We start from the raw sequence: 19,924 nt of genomic DNA, 5'->3' as shown, positions 1-19,924 counted from the left end.
TCTAGAGCTATTCATCTTCTGCAAACAAATCAAAGGATATGCTGACAACAATCACATTCGCTACATTCCGTGACTGAGCCTCTTCTACATAACACCCACCCTCATACGAAACTTGGGAAAAATCTTTGATTATTACGTCGATTAGAGCATGTGTTGTACACATATAATTTTATTCACACATGGTGTCACTGTTTCATTAAACACGTGCTAAATGTATTCGCAGGTTAACCTTCTGAGGTTGTTTTTGTTCTATTCTGTCCACAATAGTCTCCATGACATCGCATTTTCAGAGTCAGGGTGGGCGGCTAATGTCTACGTTATGGTACGCCTGGTTCATCCACGTATCCCTGACAGGAAACGCATCTACTTAAAATCAAATTCATAATGGCGCCAATGTTTCCCGCTTGATCTTCTTCCCTGTTTACGGCAAAGCACACTAACTACATTCCTTCATCATTTTTTTGCGGACTAGTGACGACAAGGGAAATTCACCCGACTTATGTGGTCCATGAATTTTTGTCCGCGGACGACTTCTTCATCTGGCAGCGGACCGGTGGCAAGTAGTAGGGCTCTCCCAATTACTGTGTCACATAAGCGCTGAAAGCTTTTGCGCACATAGGACAGATGAATTTTGGTTTCGCCTATAGCCATATACGGCTTCGCTTAAAAGGAAACAAGGAAACCTCAGGTCGATTACAGACAAATTGATTTCAATTATTTGTTTTCTGCAAGCACGCGACAAGGCACCCTCCCGCAATAGCTACGAGAGCCTCACGAAGCACTCTCTCTCCTCTTCGAAATGTTTGACGAACAAGACAATAGTACCGGCCTCAAAATATCACACAAAGCATGACCTTTTTAAAAGAGAAAACTACCGTGGTAGTGAATTTGGGTGAATGAATACTTCCCGCGATACTCGGAGCGCGTGTTTTTGCACTGTGCAAAGATTGTGAATCAAAGAGGAAGATAAAGACGACGATTCGGCCTGCAAAGGCGTAGGCAAGTACAAAATTGCAATGAGCCGCCGTCTCTCAAGCAAGGAGGCCTCGGAGGCGGTGGGCGCCTACCTCCAGCGTACGCGTGATTCCCGAAGCTCGCTGGAGAGTCCAAATTCGTCCCTGTCGCCATGGTACATCAGCGACCGGTATGGGGTAAGCCTCAGCACCATGACAATAAGGAGTCCCTCTCAACCACACTCCGTCTCAGGAAGCATGAGCGGCATAAATTACATGACGTCCGTGTCATCCAGCATCATTCCCCGCACGCGGACGCGGCTCATCACAGCCAGCACGAGCGGTGGTGGCCAGGTCATTCACGGTGGCGGCGCCGACAGCGTGCCGTACGCTTGCAGACCGCTTCGTGTCGGGACCGACACTGCGATCACCGGCAGCAATGAGCCTTTTCCGTCATACGTACGCGTCATACCATCTCACGGTCACCTCGTCCAAAGCCACTCGTCTTCGTGCAGTTGTGGACACGCGTTCATCCGCCACACCACTCGCGTCAGCGTTCGGGTGGGGTCCATGACGAGCAGCCCGGTGATTGCCGACCGCATGAGACAGGCGAGCTTCGGAAGGCGTACTACGAGGCGCGCTTCCTTTGTCACCGCGAAGCTATCGGTCTCTACTGGACAAGCTGCGCAGACAACCTCGACCTCCTGTGCTACGCTTGCGGACTTCAAGCAGCTCGACGTCACGCCGGGAGCCCTCACGAGTGCCCAAACGGACGCGGCCGGACAATCGGGGGTGACACCGACAGCATCAACTAGCTCGCACGACGACGTCGGCAGAGCTTTGTTCAGTGACTGGGCACACCGGAAGCAGGAAATGTTCGCGGACATATTTAAGGACAGGAATGACTTCTTCGCGGACCTGTTGAGAAAGCGCATTGACGAAGAACACCAACCCATTGCACCCGCGCAGATGACGCTGTCTGCTGATTCTTCACACAGTGGACCATTTATGACAACCATATCCGAAGCGGGAGAAAAAGACGGCCCCGATACGTCTGCCGAAAACTACACTGTACACAGCGCTACCACCCCGTCGTCGACAACTGAAAAGACCGCCGTTGAAGAAAAGACACCACTGCAAGCTTTGACGGCTTCGACACGTTTGACGTCGTCTGAGTTTTACTCGTATGAATTTTCGAAAACTCAAGTTACCGAAACTCCAAGCGACGGAGTTTCAAAAGAAATACCTCAGGATAAAGCAGCAAGCCTGGACGGAAAGCTTCAGTACAAGTCATTTGACTTTCAGCCCAAAGAAGTTGTAATGGCTCCAGACGCCCCAGATGTTGAGACAGTGAAAGGAACAAGTGTGGATTTGTCAACCACAGAAACAAAGAGTGAAGAAAAAAAGAGGCGACTAGGGGAAACACTTCCTTTGGAGCAGTTTCATAGCACTAAAGCTATGCCAGTTTCCTCTGCAGAAAACCTCGAAGCTGCTTCCACGCGCACTCAAGTGCCGACTGAGGCGAGGGGCCACAGCTATGTTCCTGCCCTTGCCGAATCCTCGTTCGAAACACCTGGAGCCACGAGTGAAGAACACCAGCTGTTACCGACGTCGTTGGAAGGTCCGTTTATGTCGATGGCGTCTGACATGACAGATTTTCCCGCACTCGACTTGAGCAAAACGCAGGAACCTGATGTGTCGACACAGCCTTCCTCTCTGCAAAAACCAGATCACGGTGAAGTTCAGACGCAGTTAGCCGAACGACCGCAAACGGATCAAAGGGCGCAAATACAAGCGACAGGTAGTCTCCTCAAACTTGGAGCTTCGGGAGTTAGTTGCCCTACTCTTGAAGACCAAACGCCTCGGCCACAACATACCACTGAGGCAATAAGTCAAAAAGAAATAGGAGAGCACACGAAAGAATGTGAGTCAAGACAAGTGATATCGATGCCACCATATCGACGATCCGAGCTTGCTCTATCGGAACAGACCACCACCTTTGATAAGGGTGCCCTTGAAAAGCAGAGTGACCATAATCTCAAAGACGTTGCTCAAGAGCACCCGTCTCAAGGACGGCCTCGTGAAGAAAGTGACGCAAGAGATTTCGTGCCAAAAGAGGTTGATCTAAGTAATGAAATGGCTGCCTCAGTAGGTTCGGTCACAGTTTCTGATGCTGCCACAGCAGAAAAGAACAAGAACCTTCCACTCGCCAGTCATACTCAGGAGCCCACCAATCAAGAATATCCAGCAAAAGAGGAACACGACAAACGGGCCTCGAACATATTGGCCGTGCTCCCAGAGCTAGACAGTGAACTAATTTCTTCGGAACACGCACCCCTTTCCGACGCCAGTATGACACTGCATACCGATGATATTCTGACGTCAACACAAATCGGTGAGTCTAGTACTGATGATAATGTGGCGATGAGACAAACTCCAAAAGAAAGCGGAGAAATCATACCAAGACGGGAAGAACAAAGCAGTGAACAGGGTCTGCCAGAAGATTCCGCAGTAGATGACGAGAAGTCCACAGAAAAACGCGGTAGCATTCCATTTACTGAACCTGCAGTGGGGCCCAGGCCCATGAAGGAACGCTATGTGGATAAGCAGGAACACGACAAGCAGACTTCAGACGTTTTGATAGGGCATCCAGAGCAAGACAGTGAACAATTTTTTTCAAAACAAGCACCGCTTCCCGACGTCAGCATGGCACAGCATACCCCTGATATCCTGCCTTCAACACAAACTGGCGAGTCTGGTGCTGATGAACAGGTTCCCAAGAGAGACAGAGCAAAAGAAAGCGGGATAGAAGAAATCGTAGCGGGACACGAAGAACGAAGCAGTCAACCGGAATTACCGGACAGTTCAGCTGTATTTGAAGCACTGCCAACGGAAAAGCACGGTGGCATTCCATTTACTGAAGCTGCCGTGGAGACCGGGAAGGAACACTACGTAGGAAAGCAGGAACACGACAAGCAGACCTCGGACATTTTGGTCGGGCACCCAGAGCAAGACAGCGAACTCATTTCATCAAAACAAGCACCGCTTCCCGACGTCAGCATGGCACAGCATACCACTGACATTCTGCCGTCAGCACAAACTTGCGAGTCTGGTGCTGATGAGGATGTTTCCAAGAGAGAAATTGCAAAAGAAAGCAGGATTGGAGAGATCATACCAAGACATGAAGAACAAAGCAGTCAACCCGAATTACCAAAAAGTTCAGCCGTAGTTGAAACGCAACCACCAGAAAAGCACGATGGCATTCCATTTACTAAACCTGCCGTGGAGCTCATGAACGAACATTATGTAGCAGAGCCGGTACTCGACAAAAAGACCTCTGATATTTTCGTCGGGCCCCAACAGCAAGACAGTGAACAAATTTCTTCAGAACATGCAGCCGTTCCCGGTGTCAGCATAACGCGGGACACCACTGGTATCATGGCGTCAACGCAAGTTGGTGCGTCTGCTGCTGATGAAAATGTTTCAACTAGACAAGCTGCGGAGGCTAGCAAGTCGAAAGATATCGTGCCAGGACAGGAATATGAAGGCAGCCAGCCAGCGTCGACTAAAGGTCATGCTATACTCGAGACGAAGGCAACAGCAAGAGAGACAGGCATTTCATTTACTGAACCTTCCACGGAGCCCACAGACGATGTTATTATTAGAAAACAGAAGCCTGACAAAAAGATTCAGCGCAAGATGAGTAGCAATCTACAAGTAGGCGAACTATTTTCCACAGAACCAACACTGTTGTCTGACGTTGACCTCAGTGCAACGCAGCAGCCTTACGATTCTCTGATTCGACAAAGCGCTTCCACTGCGTCCTATGAAAACACAAGTCAGCACGAGACTGCGAAGATAAACAACTTAAGAGACTTCATGCCAAGACAAGATCAAGAAGGCGAACCAGCATCATCAGAAAGTTCTGCTGCATTAGAGTTAAAGGCAACCGCAAAACACGAAGGCATTTCATTTGCTGACCTTCCAACGGAGCCTACAGACGATGCTTTCATAAGAAGGCAGAGGCCTGAGAAAGGAATTCAGCGTGATGTGAGTAGCTCCAGTTACCTGCAAAAGGGAGGCGAGCTAGTTTCTACAGAACCAACACCGTTGTCTGAAGCTGACCTCAGCACAACACAGCCAACTGACGACTGGCTGCTTCATCAGAGCTCGGCCGCTGCGCCTGATGAAAGCACATTGCTGCACGAAACTGCGAAAGTAAGGCACTTACAAGACATTGTGCCGAGACAAAGGGATCAAAGCAGCGAACCCGCATCATTAGAAAGTTCTGCCAAATTTGAAATGACGGCAACAGCAGAACAAAACGTCCCACTTGCTGAACTTAGCACAGAGCCAACGGACGATGGTTTTATGAAAAAACAGAAGCCTGAAAAAGAGAGTCAGCGCAAGGTGTCTAGTGAACCGCGACAAGGAGGCGAATTAGTTTCTACGGCGCCAACACTGTTTTCTGACAGTGAATTCGGCACAGCAGTGAAATCCGATGAATCCTTGCTTTCACAGCACGCTGCCTCTGCGCCTGATGAAAGCACAATGCTACACGCAACTAAGAAAATAAGCAACTTAAGAGACGTTGTTCCAAGACAAGAAGATAAAGGCAACGAGCCAACATCATCCGAAAGTTCTGCTGCGCTTGAGTTGAAGGCCGTCGCAAAACACGAACGCATTCCATTTGTTGAACTTTCGACCAAACCCACGGACGATGACTTCATGAAAAACCAGAAGCCTGAAAAAGAGAGTCACCCTGCGGTGACCAGTTATCCGCAAGGAGGAGTTTCACTAGTTTCCACAAAAGCAACACCGCCGTCGGCCACTGACGTCCGCACAACACAGCCGCCTGACGATTCTCTGCTTCCGCACAGCAGTGCTTCTGCGTCAGACGAAAGCATAACGATGCTAGTAGTTGTAAATTTAAGTGACTTAAAAGACGCTAGACCAGGGAAAGAGGATCAAGAGAGCGAACCAACACCGTCAGAAATTTCTCGTGTAGTTGAAAGAAGTGCAACAGAAAAGCACGAAGCGTTACACAAGCATGCACTGTCCACTTCACTGGAATATGCGCAGCATCCAGACCACAAGGAAGAAAATGTTGAAGATCGGGCAGAGAACGTCAAGACTGGCGTGTCTCCCGCAGGTCAGTCTACAGCGTTAGGCCTGCAAGTTGGCCCACTGGGGGTGAAACGTACCAGTAAAGAAAAGACAAGTACAGGGAGAGAAGTCATCCCATGCGCGACTGTGGCGAATGAGCTTACGTGGTCAGCGTCTTTGGAACGTCCCACGGAGCATCCAGAAGGGGAACCAGAGCCAACAGAAGACGCAACACTGGCTACCAAGCCAGACATCCAGCAACCGAAGAAAGACGAAATCGAACGAACAGTGAGCGACCTGGTGGTTGGCACGTTTGACAAGGAACGCGGACCACTTCTTTCAGTCACGAAGACTGAGAAGCATTCGTGCGAAATAACGAGCGAACGTACCCTCAAGCGGTACGGTGACACGAAGCCCATGGAGAGTGTGACTGGAGCACGTGAAAGTTTTGTGGTTAAGGGGACCGAATCGCAGTTCTTCGATGCGTCAATGAGAAAGTCGATCATGAGAAACGCACCAGAGATAGCTCGAACAGAAGTTGAGTACAACCACTGGAAGTTCGAGCCAGACGTGTTTTTGAACGATTTAATGGGCAAAAGCGCTATCGAACCAACAGAGCCGAGTCAGCCTTGTGATTTCATCGCAAGGCCTTTCGACATTTTCGACGACGTTGTTGCAGTTGCAGCCATAAGCGCCACCGAAGCAGTTTCTTGGAAGCACTCACTGTCCGAAGACGCCGTCATACCGGTGGAATCCAAATTGACGAAGGAAAGTGTTCCGTACTGTCACGAAATAGAAATTGAAGATAATGGCAACGCTTTCGACAACACTAACGGGGTGGACGAAACGCCCGATAAAGCATCCTCAAAATCTGATAGTGACCCAATTTGCTCTCCAAATGCCTCACTAGTGGCAACGTTTAGTCCATTAACAGAAGCCAAGTTTGGATCGCTAACCAATCAGAACCAGTGTATGTGTCGGCCAACATCAGAGACAGAAAACACCGGCGCCAAACTACTAGCACGCACTAAAGAAAGCGACTTCACCATCAAAACAATAGGCACGTCTCAACGCCCGTCCATAAGCGCGCAAAGCAACTCTTCCGTAGATGAAATACTGCGAACGCTTTATAAACCTCCGTTTCACTTGAATGGCAGTCTGTTCCAAAAGCAATTAGTGAATGCAAACACATCGTCCACGTCAATGGGAAAATATGTTTTTCCAAACGTCATGTTATCTGACAATGTTTGTAAGAGCCCGTTTTATTCAACGAATTCGGCATCTGAACAAAATTCAACAAAAGATAAAGACCTCTGCCAGGAACAAGTTCCAGAAGACAGCCCCTTCGACGCTTCTTCTGAAGCGCCAGTCAGTAAAGTGCAGGATGATGCGACATCTCTCAGAGTAACAGTAAGGAAGGTCTCTGTCGCATGTGTAGGAAAGGAGGACGAACAACTGTCTAAACCTGAAGACAAAACAAGAAAAAATGACTCGTGCCTAGTGGACGCTGCTACATATAAAGAACTTCCAAAAGACGAAGGCGTTGCCCTAAATGATGCTGATGATTTTCAGGGGAAGGCACTGTCTAGAGCACAGCGCAATGACTTGGAGCCACTTTCGCGGCCTTGTGACGGACAGTTGGCACAAGAACAAAGTCCTTGCCGAGCTCTCGCAGCAGGCTACACGACCCCGTTTCACACTGAAGACGTGCAAGCACTGTCTGATAAGCAGGCCAAGCTGCACTGTGCTAACATCTCCCTCGAGAAAAATTGCGCACCGTTCGAAACTGCAACTCCGCCTGTTCGAAAATCACCTCTCGAAACACCAGCAACAGAACCGCCGACCACTGGTGCGTCTATTAACGAATCAGCAGCGACCAGCCACGGGCCGTACGCTTGCCAAGTGCTAGGAGTTAACGCGCTCTATTACGAGTACACAGCTCCATTAAAAGCCCAGCCGTCACGTAAAAGCGATGCGGAACCAGTCTCTGCCATATTACGTGGCGCTCAAGCAAGTTCCATGAGTCGCCAGCGTTGTTCTACAGACACGCCGATCCCAAACACCCCTGCACCGTACGGGACTGAAAAAGCCAAACATGAAGATAGCCAGCGCTTCGAGCAGGTATATAACCAGCAACCAACTTATTCCTCTGCTGAAGGCAAACAGCCGTGTAGCGCACCAAGAGAGGATCTAAATGGGCGCGCATTCGCCGCCGACTTGCATAGCTGGTTCAGTTGTGAAGACGCCGCGATGACTGAGTACACTATCGGCGTGCAAGCTGACCCATCCGACAAAGATTCACCCCGCTTTGAAGTTCCTCCCCGGTCGAGTTACTCAGATACAGAACCAGAAGAGAAAAGAGAATTGCACGCAATTTACGTGCCAGTTGCTGCTCCGAATAAGGGCAGCGCAAGAGGGAACGACGTCGCAGCTGCATCCTCGTTGCAGGAAATGAAAGAACCCCATGTAGTTGGCTCGATTGAGAAACACGACAGTATCAAAAACACAGCGGAATGTGCCGAAACGGTCATTGCCAGCGGAGCACACCAAATTGCAGCGAGGACTTCTCTAAGCAGTACCATGCCTTTCGCGCAACCGCAGAAAAGCAGTTTAGCAGTCGCCGCAGGGAGAGATGGAGCGGGCAAGCCAAGGACACAAAAACGAAGACTCTCGTTCAGCGACGAAGTTCCTGCCACCAGCGACGCAAACATTTATGAAAAACAGATGCCACTGGTTGGTTACTCTAACGTCGCTTTAAAAGCAGATCTATCACCCTCGGACACCAACCTTCGCCCGTCAGGAAAGCAAGTAACATATACGATTCCGGAAGAAGAATATTCCGCGGAGAGACGCGAACGGTCCACTGCGGTGAAAAGCGACGCTTGGACTAAAGCGGGTGAAGGTGGATTCAGAAGGTCCCACAGTGCCAGACAAAGCATGACGTATGATGAATTGGACTATGACGAGCAAAGCTCAGGCAGCGTGGCCCAATGCGGTGAACTTTTTTCAAGCACATTTACGCAGTCGGCTCCCAACGATATCACCACGGCGACAAACGCTACCTGGAGCGCGGAAAACAAAGACGATGGACTGCAGCGTCCTCTGTACATTGAGGCTGCTTTTGAGGACGCCAAGCGCCAAGTGCACAAGCCGTTGCTTTCTCTCGGCACTGGACGCACCGACTATAGTGACGAACACATAACGGGCACTTGCGATGACGAAACGGCATCTGTCGAGCGTCAAGAGCACGCAAAGGGAGCAGGAAAGAGCACCTTGGAAAGCTCAATTAGAGAGTTTGAGACCAGTGTGCTAGCAGGCGCTGCCTCCAGCGGTTCCTTGAGAAAAGGAGGTGTCCCCTCAACAGAACAAAAGACATGGCTAAGCAGCGTCAGTGTCGGCTACACACAAGAACCGCGAGCTAGCGATAACACGTCTTCTAGCGATGGAGATGGCTCGGATGACTTCGAATGCCTAAAGGTTCGCCTCTTTGAAAGAACTCTCTCCGAAGGTCCGGGAGATATCGCCGATGAGGATCTCCGGAAAAGCGAGCTCACGTCACCGCTCAGCCCTTCACACGTTGTTTGTACGGACACTCCGTTTACGCGGGAGCACGCATGGAGCTTAGATTCGGAGGTTGGATACGCCCCAGCGACTGTGCTGAGAGACGACGTTTACCGAATGAGCTTGCCGAGCTCGGCTGCAGCTGAAGTCCCCGCAAACGAAGGCAGCAAAATCGGGGTTCCCGCCTCAGACAAGGAGACCGCGAAATCGATAAACACATTGTCGCCCGCATACGAAATTACGTTAATCGCTAAAGAGTATGCTAAGCGACACAGTGAAGAACCGCATAATGAGAATTATGATGCGCAAGCAACATCGGTGCTACTAGAACGTTCCCGAAGCGAGCGCACCGAGTCACCTGCTAAGCACAACGGTGAAAAGCGCATGGAACCTCTCTCGAAGCTGGCAGGCGCAGACAGTGAGGACGACGCCCGCGACATCAGTGGCCAATCACCTGACACTGACGATGAGAACCACGAGGTTGTTTCCCGATACAAGGAGCTGCGATTCGAAAACTTTAGAAGGATCGTGAAATGCATGGCAGACCTGTCGTCGCGTAGCGAGGTAAACGTCGTGTACGAATCGTTTGTTACCCCCGTTGGCAAAGTCTGCGACATGCTCGGCAGCGTTCATTACGATACTGCGTTCAAGGTTTGCGTTGTGGACGACTGCGATTTAGCATCCATCATGCACGACCGCTGGAATGAAGACGCTGCCAGCGTGGCTCCTACGATCAAGACGTTTTGGTCTTACAGCCCACACAGCTTTCTGATGTCCATAGACGAGAACGGTACGTAATATAGACTTCCTTTACATCCTACAGTAAACGGGACTCTGTAAAGAGCGAATCATTACATAAAATTCAGCGCTCGTTATAAACATTATTGTAATTTAGTATGGGGAACAATATCAAAGAAGAATTGCAGGACATTATTTATGCTACAAAAAAGGCATTGCGGCGTGTTGCGTATGTTCCTTATGACAGCCATACAAGCCTATTTGCTCAGTTTAATGTTCTCCCATTTCGTTACCATTACGAGTTCAACCTTGCCATGAAGTATAAAGCGTTAAACGAGGCCACAGTACATTTATTCATCTTTGTAACTTAAACAAACAACATCAACTTAATTATGACATTAGAGAGCGTGAAATTCGGGCTGTCCCCTTTTCGCGAACCAATCATGGAAGAGACTAGCTACTGTACCGTATATCATGACTGCTTAACGATCTTGAAGGGGAAAACATTATTTTAAATACTACTTCACGTCGAATGTTAAAGCAGTATTTTCTTAGCCTTGCGGTTTTATGTGACAAATTTTCTGCCACATATGTGCTTGATTTTTCTTTGTCTCTTAGGTCTGGTATATCTTTTATTTTTGTGGTGCGTGTGAAAGTCTTCCTACATGCCTTTATGTACTTGAAAATTTGTATGGTTTCACCATGATACATATTTTCTACGACTGTATTCGTAAATGTTGTGAACTGTTCACTAAAAAAAAGTGCCTTCTGTGTAAGGAAAAATAGGAAACTTTTTGTTGTGCTGTAAATTTGCAGCACACATTTCAGTGTTTTGTTCGTTTTTTTTTCTTTAAAGATAATCTGTATATCGATGCATTGCAGTTCTTGTGTGCGTATATTGTCTCCTGCCAAATTCTGAAGGGGCAGGGGCCTTCGTCAAGCCGTTATGATAGCCCCGCCACGGTGGTCTAGTGGCTAAGGTACTCGGCTGCTGACCCGCAGGTCGCGGGTTCGAATCCTGGCTGTGGCGGCTGCATTTCCGATGGAGGCGGAAATGTTGTAGGCCCGTGTACTCAGATTTGGGTGCACGTTAAAGAACCCCAGGTGGTCAAAATTTCCGGAGCCCTCCACTACGGCGTCTCTCATAATCATATGGTGGTTTTGGGACGTTAAACCCCACAAATCAATCAATCAATCAAGCCGTTATGATAGCGGCTTTTTGTTCCTGTCCTTGCATTTGTTTCAATATGAATGCTGAAGTAAAGAATCTGAATCTGAATTCATAAAAGTGCAGAGAAGAACTAAACGAAACACCGAAGCACTATTAGTTGAAACGCATATTGCGATATTTTAATTACAGTGCGTCACGTCAGTGTTCTACTACGCTAAGCGTGCATGCGCATGGCTCCCCTTCAGAGGCGGGGGCGAAGATTTGTCGCAGCGCACCCCTCCCTATGAAGTCAATGTATGCCGCAGTCTTTGCGTCGTACCCTCCCCCCCCCCCCCAAACCCTCTCAGATAACTAGGCGGGGCGAGGGAGGGAAGGCGAGGCTAGTCACCTTACACGGTCTGACGCAAAGCTGGTCGTACACGAAAATGCGACGATCGCAGGTTATGTCCCTGCCAGCAGCGAGTTGTTTTTTCGTCGTATTTACTTTCTTCGAATCTATATCCCAATTATTACAATACACTGAAAACAGTACAATTAACGTCCCCCTATACCTTCCTTGGCTTCTTTACCAACTGCTTTTCATTAAGGTAGTGCTCAAACACCCAAGTGACACGTCGATCGTTCGGTTAATCGTGCGTTTGGCTTCAACTCGTCCGTTTTTCTCTCCACATGCGCGCAAAGTGTACAGTAGGGAAATTTAAGAGGGAAAATCGACATTTCGTTCAATCAAAGATTATATATTTTGTGCCTACAGCCGTGCGCACAGAAAGGGGGGGGGGAGTGAGTGGGCGGCCACCTCTTCTAGTAACCTGATAGGGAGAGCGCAAAGTCCGTTCCATTCATTGATTCAATAGAGAGGGGGGAGGGCCACTGCGACGAAAGTTTCCTTTCCCTGAAGGGAAACCCTGAGCACGCCTATGGATAAACCTATGTGAATCTAAGGTATAGAATAGCATGAGGTAATTTTACACTTAAGCATTTAGTGTAATGAACACTTCTGTGCTTGCAGACTGCGTTCGGTCGATATATTATGTGAAACGCAATTTCAGTGCTTGCTTTCCCATTGATTGTGACTGTACGTCCGAATAACGTGTTCGATGCTCTAACCACTGAGCTACCACAGCGGCCTATGTGACTGTACGTTGCACGACACTCCCAAACCACGCGGGCAGGTACGCAGTGCGGCATCATCAGCGCCATCGCGTTCGAGGATGAGCAGGCCTTCTGCGCGGCAAACAGCGTCAAGCGCGAGTTCCTGGCCGAAGGCGCCAAGCGGCAACTGTGGGATGCACTGCTGAGCGTGCAGCACGGCAAGAACTTGTTCACCGTGGTGCCGGCAAACGAGGTAGGAGCCTATTACCGCCACCTGGGCTTCTACACGTCGGCCAGGGGCCTCATCCTGCACGGAAGGCTGGCGTCAGACACGGAACTCGCGCCGCTCGGCCAAGTCCCGCTGCCGGATGGCGTCGAAGTGAGTTGATGCGTTTTCCTGGAGTCCTCCGTCATTCATTCTTTAATGCAGGGGTTCTCAAGCATGTTGGTTCCAGGGAACCCTGCTAAGCTCCATTAGGTGCCATGGAGCCTCCCTCCCCCCTTGCTCTTATGCAAGAATTTTTCTCGGTTAACGCTACCTACATTCGCGTGCAATAAATTCAAAGGCAAATATACAGAATGTGCCAGGTAACTTGAGCCAGAGTTTAAAAATATGCAGCCACACGCAATTACGACGCGATCATGTTGCTCACCGTTGCCTGGAGCTAGTCAGACTTTTTTGTTTTTCTGTTCTCAAATAGTGTTTATTTAGATCTCTTTTTTTTTTCCACGTGACAAAACCACTCACGCGTCAGTGCGCACTATGATTCTAGTTCTCCCTAACGTTCCGCGTACGAACGACACGCTTCCATCGCACCGGTTCATGACAGCGATAAGCAGTCACAGCAGTTATCGTTTTTGTGGCGGATGGCAAAACGTGTTCATCGCAAAGCCACCACCATCGTTTCGGCCCTGTCGAGACAGCCCAATGGGGCATATGCTATGGTCGTTAGTACGCGGAACGTTGGGGACGAGCACTGGCGCACGAGCGGGTTTGTCACGTAGTATTCTTGTATTTCACGGGCATTTGTAATTAGCAAAAAACACTAATACTTAACAGTTATAAAGTTCAAAACTGTCTAATCAGACGTTTTGCAAAACCAATCTACAACTTTCTGATTGAAAATTTTTATCCGTCTTCGTTTCTTGAAAAGTTAGTACAAGAAATGCACTTAAACAATCTTTGAGAACTCAAAAAATAGTCTGACTCCAGGCAATGATGAGCGACATGCATATGGTGGCGTCGTAATTGCGTGTGCCGGCATATTTTTAAACACTGGCTTAAGTTACCTGGGACACCCAGTATACATAATAAAAATTCTCTTCTAAGACATAAAACTAAACTCACTTTTCTTGCACCAACAAATCAGTGCGATACTCAGTAATATACCATAGTCCCAACTCTACAGTAGTGCCCGGGACCAGCCACATTTCGGCACCTATTGATTCAGCCGATTCCTGGGCCTATTTTTCAGATAGGCTAGTGCCGAGAATGCCTACTCACAAGCATATATTCATGCAAATGGCTGCAGCATGCCCACTGCCTTACCTTCGGCACCTGTCCTTCAAACAGGAGAAATGCGCAACACAGCAATAAAAGATCGACATCCGGGCCAGTTTTCGAAGTCCAAATGGCTAAAAGCTGCTAGTGGAAGTCATTGTGCAGCTCACATGTTTCTGTTATACACTGGAATGTGCTTATTGACACACGGGTGTGAGTAATTAAGGAAATCAATCTGGGATCGGTTTTCACCGTCTAAGTGTCTTGGTGAGTGCAGAACCAGACAAAAATTATGATTAGCTCGCGGAACGCCGAGGTGGGACTTGCAGAACCCATTTTGAAGATCCAAAGTTTAAAGCAGACGGGATTTCAAGCACACCCACGGACACCTTGTTTCCGCCCCACCGCGCACGTGACGGTCTTCATCCTATATGCTTGTCTCAGTAAACTTTCATGAGCTACATAGACTTGATTCGTCTCATTCTTTGCTTGAGCTACCTCATGCGGTCACAGCGCTGTAAATCATAACTGTGGAACGAAAATTCTTTTAAAACCAGCGTGCAGATTTCAGTCGTTGTAAAAATGATTATCCATATGTTTCTCGGAACCTTGCATCAACTCCCCTTCCTTATATGACATATAGAAAATGCTTGCTTTCAAATAGCAACATCAGCTGACATTTTGTTCCAAGTTCCGCCTACGCCTCCTCCCCTCGGACTTTCACTGTCGTCCTCGCGGAACTAAACTTCGTGTCTATGGCCCGCTAGGTCAGGTGAGTTTGAGAACCCTGCATTGATGGAAAAAACACCGAGTGACACTCCTGTTTCGCTCCCAAGGACTTCTGCTCGAGTACGTAATTTCGGTTTTCCAAATATCCAGAAAAAAACTTCCGAAATTTAAAACTGGTGCGAAACCGATGGTTCTGGTTCAAGTGAAGAGTTATATTGTATACATATGATGTCGGAGCGTAAGTTTACTTAGATAAGGGCCAACTAACTGCCAGGATAATTTGGAAAAAATATTGTTGATGATAGTTCATGGAAAGAAAAGGTTGTTTTCTTGTGAGCAGCTGGGAATGTTGCGGCACCTGGCGATGCAGTTTTCAACCACGCCTTTCTGTCTACGTGACCTCCGAGATCGGCCTCGGCAGCTTGACGATACGCGGTTAATTCTAGGAATACACCACGACAGACAAACGCCGACGTGCGATTGCTACTACCACACACATAGGCGTGTGCAGGGTTTCCCTTCGGAGATGGGCGAAAATTCGTCGCAGCTCCCCTTTATTCCTATTAAGTGAATGTACGGAGAAGACCTTGCGCCCCCTCCCCCTCTTCGGTGAGTTAAGGGGCGCCACCTGCGGCCCTCGCGCTCCCGCCCATAACCACACACTTAAGTCAATAATTAGGGCCCCGCCGCGGTGGTCTCGTGGCTAAGGTACTCGGCTGCTGACCAGCGGGTCACGTGATCAAATCCCGGCTGCGGCGGCTGCATTTTCGGCGGAGGCGGAAATGCTGTACGCCCGTGTGCTCAGACTTGGGCGCACGTTAAAGAACCCCAGGTGGTCGAAATTTCCGGAGCCCTCCACTACGGCGTCTCTCATAATCATGTGGTGGTTTTGGGACGTTAAATTCCACATATCAATCAATCAGTCAACAATTAGTCCACTCCGATTTTTATATTTGCGGATAAGCCCCACAGAGGACACATAAGATCTTTCGCTCGTCAAAAAAGGTTAGGGGGGGGGGGGTAGTAAATATAGTGAGGACAAGGCGCTACTTCTGCAGCCTTCAAGTACGGCTCAGCATCTGCGGAAAGGGGAATTGTGAAGATAACGGTGAGTGGTACATAGATGGATGGAGGGGAGAGCATGGTCTCTGGTTGTCTGGGGACGTTGTGACGGGCTGCAGGTCGCTCGTACCATAGGTGGTCCGGGGGAGCGGACCACCTATGGGGAGCGGACCACCCTGATCACCTGAGAGGAGGAAGCAAGGTCAGCCCCACATATTGACATTATAATGAGCGACGGCGCTGTGACTCAGGGGGGAGCGTAAATTCAGCCCCATGCATTGGCTTATTAAGGGGTAGTGCGCTGTGACCAGCCTTCGCCCCCCCCCCCCAATGAAGGGGGACCCTGAGCACGACTACGGCTCGTACAGCCGGCTATCCTGCCCAGTGTCACCGTAGGACTTGGTGCTGCTGCTGGGCAGGGCAGACCATACCAAAAAGGGCGAATGCAAGCGAATGCTTGAATTCACTCCACTGCAGCCGTGACAAGCGGTCTCGTCCTTTTAGCGCTCGTGTTGTCTACGTTTCTTTCTTTTGTCTCCGTTTTGTGGCGCTAAGATTTCTTAGTCATGCATCGTTACCAACCCGCCCAACTCGCCGCACTCGTCCCTTGTTCAATAATTATAAATGGTTCAGATCTCCTAACCTGTTTCTACTCATTTATTCGACCACTTTATTGCCAACGGCACATGGCAGCGCCATGTTTCATTGCTTAACAATGCCCCAGCTAACTCCAGCAAAGAAAAACAAAAAAACAAAGCCAATTTCCCGACGTCGCGACTAAGCGCACGCCGCTGACTGATGCAGCTTTCAAATTCGAATTTTTCGCCCACTTAGTCGCTTTAGGTTAGCGTTACATTGCCGAATTGAGCATTTAAGCACGACATACAACACGGTGTGACTTACTCCGTGCAATTGTCTGCAACACGCACTTCATCACGGCTTCATAAAGTGTGCTGGCATATTTAAATTCTGCCCAGAGTTAGCTGGGCACCCTGTAGATTCTTTTATTTCCCCTTCTTTGCGGATGTCGAAAACTAAAAAAAGCGGGATTGAAAGATCAAGTAATGCATACACAATCCGTGTACTTCAGTTCATGCAATCTATTGGCAAATTCGATGTCGGAACTTGATATCTGATCAAGGCATTCTATCATTTTGTGAGCGTCACATCCATAACGGCAGTTCAGCGGTCACAGAGTGATCACGCCGTTGATCATCAGGTTGCTGGTTCGTTACCTACTCTATATAGCGTCCTCGCTAATTCATAATGGCTGACTTCAATAACCTTATGCAATGTATAACCGTGTCCTTTTGTGCACACCAAAACACTATGTGGTCAAGGTTTAGTCCCAAGTCCCATGCATGCCCATTATACCGTGCTACTGACCGGGTAAAACTGCACATTTTTCAAAGCGTGTCACGAGAAAAAATGTTACCAGTCAACCTCAGTTGACTGATAACATTAGTCCTCATGTTATCAGCCCTCATGACAACGTGGCATACGCGGAGTGAACTCCTTGTTTATAAAGTGACTAAAGCGACAACAAAGAGAAATGATACTTTTATACTATTAGCAAATTACAACTAAAAAACTCCGAAAGCACCGCTTTTACCGCACTCGCAAAACGCTTGGCCAGAAAGTGAACGCGCAAGAAAATACAGGTGGCGACGCCGCCTTGACGTTCCCGTACCAGCTCTCCATGAGGTCCCAATTCACTCTCCTACTCTGGAACTTCCTCCTGTATACTCAATTGCAATAACCAGATTTTTTGAAAATAATAAAATTCCAGATTCTGATGACGTCATAGGTTTTGACGGAGTCTGCAAGGACCTATGTAATCGTCTGTCGCTAAAAAATTACTCGCATTGCGTTGCTATAGGGACGCGAAGTCTTAACAAGTTTCAGAAAAACTTTACAGAAACAACACAGCCAAAATGCACAAAAATATTTTGAAATTTATGACGTAGCAGTGGCATTCAAGTGCTGTAGTTTCGGTGCGAAATTCGAACATTCATGTATATTGATTGTTGGTGTTTTACGTCCGTAAAGCACGATACGATTATGAGAGCCCGCATAGTGGATGGCTAGAGAAATTTTGACCATGAAGTGTTCTTTAACGTGTACCTCTAAGTACACGGGCATCAAGCACTCTGCCTCCATCAATCGAAATGCGGTCGCCATGGCAGGGGTGCGATCTAGCGACTTCAGGTCAGTAGTCGCAAGCACCATCACAATAAGACCTCCGTGACGGGCATAGGCGTACAAGGGGGGGGGGGGGAGGGGGGTGCGAAATCTGCTTTATACATTGACTTAAAGAGGAGTGGGGGCTCTGAGATTAACTGCCCCTCTGCCCCCTGATTAAAACCCTGCTCACGCCTAAAGTGCCATGTAAACATGAAACTATGACCATCATCTTTTGTTCTATTAGATAACCGATACCATGGCAAAATTAATTATAAACGTGCTCTGAAGAAAACATGTTCACATCACTGTCGAAATTTGGGCTTGTTGGTGCATTGTGACGACACAATGTTGGTGCATTGTGACGACACAAACATGTCTGAACTGATCTGCAGTTTCACTGATGTCCCTTTTGAAGCGCGTTCCGTGTGGAAAATGGTACGATCTCGGCGTGCCTCCTCTTTCCCCAGATCGTCAAGTTCAAAAAGCAAATGTACTCGTCCCTGCTGAGCTTCGACAAGGGCACGCTGGGGTTCGGCCGCAAGCGCTTCTGGAGGATGACGCTGCGCGAGGGTCCCATCTCGTTCCGCGTGGCTCTACAAGGAGCCAGCGTGTGCGGCTACGCAGGCCTCCAGAACGACGTCAACGGCGTGCCCGTCGTACGCTGGGTGGTGGCCGCCAATGGGCAGGTGGCGATACGGCTCCTGCACAACCTGCTCGCCGGGTCCTTCACGTTTCGTCAGCGTGGCGCGTGGATGGCGCTGTACGCGCGCAGCCACGCGTCGGCCGCCCTCCTGCGGCACCTGGACACCAGCGGCTTCGAGCCGTGGATGCTCCTCTTCAATCGCCGGGAACCCTTCCTTCAATACAAGAACATAGCGGTGCTCACCTACATATGAACAACGACCCCTGATCTTTGTTCCGCCGATGTGACACATGCGCGGGGAGACTTTCGCTTGATTTGTTATTCGTTATTGGCAATGAAACCGTGAAACTGCCACATGCAAGAACGTTCTGGTGGCGCTGCTTCCCTCGACAGCAAGTTATAAATGCAAACCTTTATTTATTTTTTTTGTTCGTGCGTGCAAAAGCGGTATTGAGCACGGCGCTTATTTATCGACGCAGCTAAACGTTATGGTGGCATACCAAAATTCGCTAAGCATATATTAACAAAACCTTAGCCAAGGTAAAGACTTCCTTAGTAACGTTGGCTTAGCAATACGGCGACATTGCCACGCCTGGTAAGCGAATGTCAACAGGTGAGGCCTTTCTGTAATCGCTAGCAACTAGCGCCACTTAATATCAGTAAGCAACACCTTGATAAGCCTGCATAAGCTCGGCAATAGGTTTAGGCACGCCTAAATGCTCAGTTTATGAATAACCCTGACTGCTAAAGCTTTCACTGAAATATATTCACCAGCAGTAAACGAAGCTTCCAAAACAATGCGATCGATAATAATAATGCAAAGACGCACAATTTTGTCGCGTGGACTACGTGAAAACGTTGAGTAGCAATAGCAAACTATGTATAATTCGCTCTATGTTATAATGCGTATCACTTGCTTTTTTTTTTCGTATTTTCAGTAATGGAGATGATAAAAGCCTAAAACAAAAAAGCAATGAAATTAAGAGATGTAGCAAACTGTAGAAAAGAGTTGATTACTAAAAGCAGTAATTGAAATCATTTTACGGGGTGACCGAAATTTCAATCATTGCAGCAGTATTGAAACTTTTCAGCAGTTGATTAATGACAGTTGAACATTGGGTTGACTTGTTTGTATTGATTGATGAATAGAAAGGCGAACAGTTTGAATTCCAAATTGTAGTAAA

General features: G+C 48.4%; 1 protein-coding gene across 1 annotated transcript; it reads left to right on the top strand.

The window, feature by feature from the left end:
- Positions 1-1,016: 1,016 nt before the first annotated feature.
- Positions 1,017-19,924, top strand: LOC119178554 (uncharacterized). The gene is made up of 3 exons (XM_075867904.1): positions 1,017-10,410; positions 12,702-13,000; positions 18,565-19,924. The coding sequence occupies exons 1-3, from the start codon at positions 1,017-1,019 to the stop codon at positions 18,991-18,993; spliced, it is 10,122 nt and encodes a 3,373-aa protein (XP_075724019.1). The 3' UTR covers positions 18,994-19,924.

The sequence above is a fragment of the Rhipicephalus microplus genome, chromosome 1 (genome assembly GCF_043290135.1).
Source record: "Rhipicephalus microplus isolate Deutch F79 chromosome 1, USDA_Rmic, whole genome shotgun sequence".
NCBI lineage: Eukaryota > Metazoa > Arthropoda > Arachnida > Ixodida > Ixodidae > Rhipicephalus > Rhipicephalus microplus.
The sequence above is the reverse complement of the archived record's forward strand: the minus strand, read 5'-3'. Positions and strand labels throughout refer to the sequence as shown.